Below are 11,113 nucleotides of genomic sequence, written 5' to 3' on the forward strand. Positions count from 1 at the left end.
TATCATCAAACGTTTTCTATCATGGGCACCAAATGGAAAATACAGCATGTGTTTTCCAAAATTATAGGAAGCAACTCGAAGTTGATGACCAACAAAACAGGCAACGGTCGACTATCTAAACCTGGCTCCTAAGCCAATTAAGTTTGAAATATTACGCTGAAACTTCAAAAAAAAAAAAAAAAAGTTCATAGAGGTATTTAGTTTGGATATTTGAGATTATACCGCATTTTTCTCAGTATTTAATTTAATGCAATAGTGGAAAGCAAAATACTTGGGACAGTGCCCTTTTGTTGCATTTAGAGAAATGTAAATGTTTTGTTCGGATTTCAGCCTACATCTGCCTGTTGTCATAGACATTTGGGGGGGGGGGTTCAGGTTCGGTTCTAAGCTTATGATTGATAGAAGAAACTAACAGATTCAGACTTCGGGTTTCAAACACAAAGAAATGGCAGGTAATTAATTAAGCTTCATGTTAGTATCAGCACATATCGATGGATTGTTAGGGGGATAGGGAAGGTCTTTAAACTTCCTTATGACTTACTACTAACTTTCTACGCTTTGCTTCCTAAAGGCGCTCTCTGTGAATTTCCTGCATTTGCATTAGAATGCATTTAAGATGGAAAAGAAAACCCAACCCCACAACCCAGTATACTTAGGGGTTCGTGCTATATTTCCCTGTAGTAACAGGTGACACGATAATACTGTTAAACTACAGTGGAATTGCAAGTGTGCAACCCCAAGTGAAAATTGTTCTCTTTCTTGCTTGAAAGCAAATTATCAATCAGCATACCATGATCAATTATCCCCCTGGCTGCCACACACTGGGATTTGCACAAGGCATTGACATTGAGAAATTCCTCTTTAGAAGGAATGAGCGGACGGGATCCCAAACTTTGCAGCAGCCAAGCTAAGCTGCCGGGGTCTCACTTTTATTTTTCTTTTTTTCTTTCTTTTTTTCTTTTTTTTTTTTTTGGGGGGGGGGAGATATTTTTGTTTTTCTATTGTTTCTTCCCAGCTCATCCGAGACAAAACTAGCAGATTGTGTTTACTTCTCAGTGCATTTTAAAAGATGCTGTATTTAAAAACAAAGAAAAGAGGAAAAAAACCCTCCCTTCCAACCAAGCTCCCCCCAACAAACAGCAAGAAGATATTTAAAAAAAAAAAAAAGAAAAGGAAAACAAAGAAGCACAAAAGCACAAAGAAAAAGGAGCGAGGGAGCCTCAGGAAGAGCCGCACACCCCTCTCCCCCTCGGTGCTCACCGTTGTTGGTAGGAGGTGATGCCCTGGACGTTTTGCGGGTTGCCGTTGGCCGCGGCGCCAGTTCGCCCCATGCCCGGGGCCGCCGGCACCCCTCCGGCCGCTCCGCCGGCCGCCGCCGCCGTCACCTGCACGCTGAAATCCGGGAAGATCCTGATCATCCCCGCGGCTCAGCACCCTGCGAGTCTCGGCGAAGCGGTGCAGCAGCAGCAGCGGCTCTCCCCCCGGCGGCTGCAGCAGCGGAGCCAGGCACGCTGCAATCCCATTAGTGAGTGGCGGCCACTGAGAGAGAGTGAGGAAGGGCGCTTTGATGTGCGCTGCTGGTCTGAGATCGAGAGGAGTTGGGAGGGGGGGCTGGGGTAAGGGGGGGGGGGGGGAATTTTACCGAATTGCAAACATGCAACGCGTAAAGATGGGAAGGAGGGGGGGAAGAGAGGGGAGAGAAGGAATATCAGAGCTACAATAAAAAAAAAAAAAAAAAGGTACGTCTAATACCACTGAAGCTGTAGATGTAAGAGAAAAATCCAAGCTGAGGAGGGACAGGGAGGAGAGAGGGGGGCGCAATTACTTTAGCGGTGCAGTGAAAATGATGAGCAGCAAATGTTGCCTTTTTCCCTCCTCCTTCTCGTCCCTCCACCCCCCACCCTCCACCCAAAATGCAAGTCTTAGAGGATTTCTCTGTCTCAATGAAGTAATAATAAAGGCGGCTGACCACAGTCTGGGCTAGCGCCAACTGTGCGGGGGGGGGGGGGGGGGGGGGGGGCGGGGGAGGAATATCCCTGCTCCCAGAGTCCTGAGGAGAAGAGTGAAGGATTGTTGCAGCGCAAGTTCTTGCTCTTGGTAACTTGCTTTTGCTTTGCTCCCCCCTCACCCCACCCCCCTTTTCTTTCTCTCTATGAAGGGACGGTTTTCACCAGCGAGGAAATGCGCCGCTTTTCTGCAATGGCAGAGTTTGTTCCCTATTATAGGAGCTGACTCTCCTCCCCTCCTAGTGTGCAGCAATGTTATTGCTAGTCAAACTTGTAAGGTGTGTGGTGCCTGTGCACGCACTGATCCCTGCTGCTGCTTCAACATATCAATTATACCGCCGAAAGCTGTGCAAACCCCCCTTGCAGAGCTTCCCCCACCGGTTGCGGCACACACCGCTCCGCTCCAGCGGCGGCTCGGAGGGTGGCTCGGCCCCAGTCATCCCCCCGGGATGCGCGGCCGCAGATCCGCTGCTCCTTTGTGCCGCCCCGGGGCTGCGCGTGGGTTAAGGTTGTTCTTCTCCGCCTCCGCGGAGCACTGCGCGGATCTGCCAGCCCGGGGCTGGTGCCCCTGAGGCCGCGCAGCTCGCCGGGCTGCGGCGCTGCGCGGGCCGGAGGCAGGGAGAGAAGCGCGGAAAGTTGGGCGGGAAACGCGGGTGGGCAGCGGGACGCCCCCTTCCCTGCCGGGGCTCCCCTGCCTTGCTGCGGGCGTGGGGCCGCAGCCACTGCGGGAGGAGGCACGGACAGGCGAGCCCTCCTCGCCGTGGTGCTCGGCGGATGCTCCGGGGCTGCGCTTCGGTCTCCTGCGCCCGGCAACTGCAGCGAAGGGTGGGGAGGCTGACCCGGAGAGCAGGAGTGGAAAAGAGCGGTGTGTCGAGTACGGGGCAGTAGCGATAGGGAGATAAAGCCCCCCACACACCCCCTTCTGTAGCAGGGTCCCAACAACTCTCCCCGCTTCTGGGGTGACTCGAAACGACGGACCTGGAGCTCCAAGGTGCTGGTTGTGGGAGCTAGAAGTGTCGTGCATGTAGGGGAGAACTGGACTTTGCCAGCCTTTTGAGCTAGAGAAGAAGGTAACACACCGTGTTCAGTGCACCTTACACAAGCAGCAGCTGTGAACAGCTGTGAACGCCTGTTGACTCTTCTGAGGAAACCCAGCTCATACCAGGGCAAGTTGATGGGACAGAGCACAGGTTGCACTCTAGATTGTTGGAAAGGCTAAGGCAGAGGGGGACAGATGTCCCAGGCTGCCCCACCACTCCAAAGGCATTGTAACCTTTGCTTCCATAAATCAAAGGTGTCACCTGAGCCAGTTTCCCCTTTTCCCATGCAACTATGTGCCTCTTGGATTTGTAGCTTGGCTCCTAATCTAACAACATCCTCTTATCTTGACTTCTTTCCACTGCTGTTCCAAACCAAATTAAGACACACCAACTTTATGTTAAAACAGAGACTGTGTTCAAATCCTTTGTATTAAATAGCATCTGTGTTTGCATTCTGTTTTAATACAAAATGCTTTGGATTGCAGCTAATACCAGGAGATATGAAACTGGTTAGTCCCCACATGTTGCACATAAAAAGAATTCATAATGAGCATCTGTGGGATGTGGAATGGATCCCATGAGTTAGCTGAAGACCTCATAACGTAAGAGCTGAGAAGCCTAAGTGAATTATGACTCTCTTTTCTCACAAGTAGGATTAATTTTCTATCCCACTTATATTCATTATCTATCCTGTTTATACTATAGGGACATCAATTGTTTGAGTGTTAAATATGAAGACTTTACAGAAACATGTAGGTTAGATAGCTTGCAGAGAAGAGGGGGGATGTTATTGCCAGGAAAAAACGTTATTTAAACTCCATGTTTAAAGAGCAATGTTAGATAGAGCTGCTCACATTTTTAAAGGACTGCAAATTCTGTGCCTTTCTCTTACAATGTATTTAAAATGTAAGGTTTACAAAGTACCCTCCATCTGCCTGTGGCCCTCCCAGTGATGTCAACAGGAATTTTGCATGCAGATGAAGGCCTGTATATGGCCTTTAGAGAGCAGGTCAATAAATGGCTGGAGGAATAATTAAAGACTTCTGAGCTGCTCCTTTCCTTTTTCTTACAATATAGTACAAGACTGGCATGAATATAGGCTGGGCTACCACTCTAATTGGCTATGGAATAACACTGAAAGGAATTTAAATGTGGGCAGTAGCCATTTTCCAAATGATCACTCCATTACAGTAGTTTTGTCTGTCAATGTATGGCCAGGCAGTAGAGTGGATGTAATCATGTTGAAGTCCCCATCCACTGATTGTCACTCTCCACTACAGTGGCAACTCTAAGCAGATTTTCATGTTTCAAAGGGACAGCCAGGACAGAGAGCCTGCCTTTAGCCAAGCTTTCTTTGGCTTAGTCCTGAAAGTCACTGCTTTTCATCCACATGGGCAGAACCAGGATCTCTTGATATTTAATAAGACCTTTTATGAGTATTGATTAATATATTAATTTAATTGTTAATGTAACTGAAAAGTCAGTCTTGGTAACTTTGCTTGCTCAAGTAGTCCCACTAAGTCAGTGATACTACTAACAAATACTTTTGCATGTTATAAGACGAGCAGGATTCAAAGGTAGGTTTGTGAATTTCTATAGAATACAGAAACATTTTCTTTCTCATACCCATTAAAAGATATAATTAAAAAAAACCACCCTAATCTCTGTGGAAAAGTCCATTTTGATTATATTTTTCCCCAAAATTAATCATGATGGTAAAATTCAGTAAGAATTTTTGAGACTAATTTTATACACTGATGAAAATATCAGGCTTATACTCTGTTCCATGTTAAATAGCATGGACCCAATTTGCCACATATTTCACCAGTGCTACGGCAGACCATGATGGATTTGAATTCAGTGCAATATGCTAGTGTAAATGAGATGAGAATAAAGCCCAACATTTTTAATTTATTTCTCATGTTGCTCATATTATTGACAGGCTCTGGTGTCTATGTGGCATAGTTTTTGTCTCAATACCATATACAATTGTAAGAAAGATATTCTGCAAGTTGCTTTAGTATTGATTAAGCTAAGAAATATTCTAATAGAGTACTGCTGTTTCTAATGGTGTACTGTAGACTTTCCTCTTAGGCAAAATATAATAAAGATAAAAATTAAAACTACATGACAGTATGCAATATAATAACATGTAATATTTATGCTTTGCATATACTTCTATATCACAATTATATATTATATCTTTATTCGCATTGTCAGTGTACTACTGTTCCTTTCTTTCACAGGTGAAAAAATATCTCTTCTCTGGAAATTCATTTCCATTTACTTAGAGTTAAATGGTTTGACTTTGAATTTTCATTATCTGCTGTTGGAAGGAGCCTGTGACAGGTATGAGGGAGAATACTACAAAGCTTCATTGTATCATCTAATTTTTGCTTCACTTTAGTCAGATATCATTTAGGTAGAGAGTAAAATACTATACGTAGAACAGGATAAGATAGAACAAAACAGAACAGAAATAAAATAAAATGAAAATAGCATATATAATGAATTGCAGTAGAAAAATGCCTTTATCTTGAAGAGGTTATTTTTTTTAGTTATACTGATTCCTCAGTAGTGAGAAAATTGAACTAATTTTATATAAAAGGAGTATGTCATAACAGGATATGGCATTTATCTTTCTGAGATAGGGGTGACCTCATCATTCACAAGTGGCGTAGCTATGAATGAGTAATCAGCCTCCCCACCCATTAAGTGTAGATAAAGTCTTCTGTCTCAGTATTAAATATTCGATTTATTATTTTACAACTTGCGATCTCTACAAGTGTCCGCTGACTTGCTTCTATTGGTAGTTGCTGCTACCAACATGTATTGTCAGTGTGAAGCAAAAGAATCTCCTCAAAAGGCGCCTGCATAATTGTGAATGGAAGATGAGAAGGGAAATGAAAATAACAGAGGAGAAGAAAATAAGAGAAGATGGGCCTGCAGGAAAAAAAAATTATGGGCAGAATAGGGATAAGGAAACTCTTTGACCTATACTTTTGTTGCCTGTAATATTCCAAGAGCTTTATAACATACATGCAGTGAAAATATTTTTCATATTAATAACTCACATATATCAGCTACCTCCTATCTCAAGTTACATTGCTAAAGTTATTCCCAAATGAATTTATATATGTATAATGTGAGAGAAATATACAGTTAGGAAAGAATTCCTTTTTACTATTTGTCAGCAGTACACATTAGGGAAGAGCTGCAGTTACAAAGATAAGTTTCTTTCTAGAACTATATATGATAACATAATTTACTCCTTCAAGTGATGTCATGTGCTGCATTTTATTTTCGTTTCTTTGTAAAAAAAATGTGCGCAGTTTAAAGAAAATATTTGGGGTTTTATTTTTAACCGAAAAACTGGGTGGTCAACTGTTTGGAAGAAAAACTTCTAAATAGAACATGAAGTTGGGAAAAAGACCATGGGAACTTAAATGGGAAATGTTCATATATCTTCCAACTTCACAATTCCTTGACTCATACTCAGGGTTGGAAAAGTAGATGAGGGAAAATGTCTTTTCTGAAAGGTTGTGCTGGGAGTGAAGGGCAAGATCAAGGTAGCCCCCTCCCCCCCTGTATTCAAAAGAAAAGCAAGCAAAGAGTAAGATAGAAAGAAAGTGCCTGGGGAAAGTAGCATCACTATTGAAATCATAAAAGATGTATAAGCACATCAGTGGAAGAACTAGAAAAACTATTAAAAGAATGCCGTACAGGGCTATCCCAATGGCTCAGCGATTAGCACACTGCACTGCCACTGGGAAAATGCAGCTAAGGTTTGAGGCTAATCTTAGGATCTCACTCATTGGTACTGGCAGCTGAAAGCCTTGTAAGGATGGTGAGTCCGCAGTGGAGAAGGACTGATACATTGCTCACAAGCCCACAGGTAAATACCCAAGCTCTATTTTGACCACTGAAGCTGTCTCAGGAAGGAGAATTGGGTTTTTGCTATTGTTCGCTAGCCTAATTCGCTCTCTGCATGAAAGTAAAACGGCGCTTCTGGCCTACTGTGTAATGACAAAGGACAGCTAATTCTCCAAGGCTGAAACATCAGTATTAAAGTCAATTTCTCTTGTGTTGCACACTTTGCCCTGGCCCCGGATTTTAGTGAAAGAGTTATATCTTGGCACCAGAGGTTTTCTGCAGTATTGATCCCCCACAAACCTTCTAGCAGCTCCAGCAGAATATTAAGGGGCAGTCAGTTAGTTTTTCCAGAGATTACCTGCTTCTGCAGAGAGTATGTAATCTGTGGTATTCCTCTAGTCAGTTTTAGCACCTGTGTATCTATTTCCCTTGTCCTCAATATCACTGTTAACACCTCCAAAGTAGAGTAATCTGCTACTTCGTTGACATCAAATTGGGGTCATGGAGACCACAATTAAATTGTGATGCTTCTATCCCCACAAAATCCCTATCCATAGCATACAGCCTGATAAGAAGCTTAATTCAGGAAAGTGGAAAAGAAAATCATGCAGATGCTTTTTATCTGCAGGGCTTCTAAGAGATACCAGATTACCCTGTGAATGCTCTGCATTCAGATTTTTGATCCAGTAGTTCTCTTTGGTCCTGCTCATCCATAAGATAAGTAAAACTTATAAAGGACACAGGACTAAGTCAACACACTTTTCCCCTTTATTTATTTATTTACCTTAATTTTTAGCCTCTTCGGTTCCTCAACTAAAATAGTTCACGGAAGCAGCTGCTGGTGTGTCTTGGAAAGACAGCATCAATCGGAAGCACAAGGTTTTTGACTGTACTTAGTGGAGGATTCTATTTCTTTCCTCAGAAATAGTTATCCCCTTTTAATTTGGAAGAAACAGCAACTAAAAACACTATCTCCTAATTATTTTCATATTTTTAAATACAAGTTAACTGCAGATGCAGAAAAAAAAAGACAAAAAAAAAAAAAACCCAAAACATTGAGCTTTCACTCAGATCTCTTTCAGGCAAGCCTAGCACAGCCCAAGGTAGTCTTTCTGTTTTGGTAGCTACTGTCAGTGCTTCGCCGAGTCATGCAACAGTAAACATGAAACAAGAATATTCACAAGACTACCCATGCCAGTGTTTCCTCCCTTACCATCCAAGCTGGAAGCCCCAGACAACACCAAAACCAACAGTATGTAAGTAGGAGCTAGGATCTCTCAGCAGCAGAGGTTCTAAGCATCCAGCACAGTTTAAAGCTGTGCTAGGTCTTCAAAGCCATGGTTCTTGGCAGTTATGGTTTATTTATTTTTTGTTATGTTTTACAACAGCAGCACTATTTTCCCAGGTCGGCAGCCATGTAAATCTGGGACTCTGTGAACAGTTTCTGAAACTTCAAGCATAGATAAGAGTCAGAAAGAAATACTTTGAGCTTCGGTCCCAGTGCTTTTACAAAAATAATCAAAACTTACAAGAAAATATGTGTCAAAGACTTGAAGGCAGGCTAGCCTGTCTGAAAATGCATCTTGCCCTGGCACAGGAATCTCTAACAGAGTACCCTTCTTATTTACAACTATTTATTATTCTGCAGTTTCAGTTCTCACTGTTGATTGTCCAAATTATTTCCTTTTTTTCTTAATCAAGAATTTCAAGTGTTGAGTATACTCACAGGAGGCCTTCAAAGTTTAAACACCTCTTAAATCTTACTCATTCAATTTCAAACTTTTCTTGGGTAAAAAAAAAAACAACAAACCTTTCTAGTATTTATACATGATCTATCAGATACCTTAAAGCTTTACTCATTTAAGAGTTAGACCTCCATCCACATTACTTGCATTTCTGCCATTGCTGTCCATATTGTAGTAACAATTGAGAGAACTAACAAATGTGCTGCACTAAAACAAGTGTCCTTACATTTCACTCTTCAGAATTCCTTGCTTGGGGAGTTTAATTTTGACAATACCAGAAGATAAGATGTTTTTAGTCCAGTGCTAGACCTTTATCTTAATTTTCATTTTCACAGGTAGGGTAGCTCACAGACTGGTCATAAGTTGCACCAAATGCAGAATGTGCTGAACTCTAAGAGTGAATTTCTTTTTTGTCCTTTGGTTGGAAGTCTCACCACTTCAGTGTATTTTCATTATTAGAAAGTGGTCTGGACTATAGTTTCTGTCTAAATAAAGTTGAATACTTCATTCACTGGAAGTTACTCAAAAAGGCTACCTAGCATTCTTCTCTTTTTACTACTGATGGATCACATTATTTAATTTTTATATACGAGTGGACAACATAGAAAATATTTGTGACTTTACCTAAGAAACTTGCTTTGTTATGCATTGGTCACATATTGGATTGAGAAATTCTGGACTTTTTAAAGGAAATACATAATGCAATTGTTTGGTCATCAGTATATCAGAATTAAATATTATGGAATGTAGCCATTATTCTCTTGATTAAAAACTTGAGGGAACATGTATTTGGCCATAGAGTATGTATAGTTTTCTTAGATGTCTATTAGAAGAAAATTGTAATTTGTCTTAGTTCAAAATTCATTAAATCGTCTTTATCATACCTTTCTTATTTTTGCCCCAGATGGATACTCATTCATCATTAATAAATTGACAACTAGTATTGACTGCATTTTACTAGTCCCTTGATAGGATAGGTTGGTGAAAGATACTGCTAGCTAAAGGTGTCACCTTTTTCTTCTCCACACATAATACAGAAGAAAAAGCAAGGGAAATCCTCCAGCCAAACTATCATTTCTTTTGACATGGGTCCTTTATTATGGAGAAAACCTCCTACAAAATAGATTTGGCCTTTTCAGTCTGGAACAAGAAGAAATATCACAGAGCTCATACAAGTAGATGTTATAACAACAGCAACAACAATGACAGAGGCTATTTTTAGTTGCAACTTGTAATAATCACTATTCACTGCCTCTGCTTCTAAATTTCTGCAACAGATTTGTGGACAAATGGCTTGCAGACTGTATCATCATTGGAAGTTTTATCATTAAAAAGTTAAGGGGAAAAATTATTTCCTTTAACTGGACTAAATCAGTATTTCTCCCTGAAATAATTATATCATATGCAGATAAAAACTATCTTACAGGTACAAGTAATTTTTAATCTTTTGGGGGACATCCAGATCATATAGCAATAATTCTTCCAATATTCAAATGCAGTCACTAAATTCATTAAAAAGTTATAATTTTGTCTTGAAGAATGTTTTTAACAGTCCACTGTATTTTTTATGCCATTAGTCAACAACAGCTTTTCTGTGTGTCCAGTCCTTCACTGTATGCCAACCAAGTACAGCAACTAGATTTAGCTAGACTATACTATAATCTATTAGTATAATAGTATAAAAGTATAATCAGCTTTCTGAAGATGAATTTTTAATTCTAATCAGTTTTACTCAGCTGTTGTCAGCTTATGGAGCAGTACAAGGGGTGAAGATCTGCATAATAAAGAAGATATATGCAAAAAAATTGAAGTAATAAAATTACTAAAGCTAATATATCAAACACCTGAAGTAGAAAAAAACAAGGTTAAGATTTTTCTTGAACTCATTGTACATCTTACACTTTTTATAATATACATTAATAATACTTCAAAGTTTGCATATCTGAAGATAGGAAGAAGAAATTTTCAGTTTAAATAGCAATAATATTCTTAGCTTTCAGAATATTCTTATTATGGGTCCTTGCTACTTCTACTATCATTACTTGTTTGCATTTGATTTTTAGGTGAAGAGTCCATAAGTGAGAATAATGCAAAATAATTTTAATTTCGGAGACTGTAAGCTCTTCGAACTTATTGTTATAGCAGGTGATGTTTGACATTGCAAATCATTCTGTCTTCTTTGCAAGTACTGGTATCTGTAATAGACTGTGTACATATATTCATAGGGTGCTGTTTGGTTAGTAGAACACACATGGCTGGACTTAAATTATTTAATTTATCAGGTTTAAAATATCTGTTATGTTCACTGTTCATTAGTGAGATCTTTAAAAACTGAATGAATATCCATTAATAAGGTTTTCAGGGAAAACAAGCATTTGGGAAGAAAAAAAAGAAAGAAGAAAAAAGAAACAAACACCATACACATGCAAAACATGCTAACCTGGATGTA

General features: G+C 40.4%; 1 protein-coding gene across 2 annotated transcripts in view; it reads right to left on the bottom strand.

The window, feature by feature from the left end:
• Positions 1 to 1,602, bottom strand: part of NPAS3 (neuronal PAS domain protein 3) — a 613,669-nt gene extending 612,067 nt beyond the window's left edge. For both annotated transcript variants that reach the window (XM_061367584.1, XM_061367583.1), the window contains exon 1: positions 1,261 to 1,602. In XM_061367584.1, coding sequence (XP_061223568.1) covers positions 1,261 to 1,418 — 158 coding nt within the window. In that variant the 5' untranslated portion in view covers positions 1,419 to 1,602. The remainder of the gene's footprint in view (positions 1 to 1,260) is intronic.
• Positions 1,603 to 11,113: the final 9,511 nt, after the last annotated feature.

The sequence above is a fragment of the Neopsephotus bourkii genome, unplaced genomic scaffold (assembly GCF_033783945.1).
Source record: "Neopsephotus bourkii isolate Nb327-2 ecotype Australia unplaced genomic scaffold, CSIRO-AGI_Nbou_v1 NB_1388, whole genome shotgun sequence".
NCBI lineage: Eukaryota > Metazoa > Chordata > Aves > Psittaciformes > Psittacidae > Neopsephotus > Neopsephotus bourkii.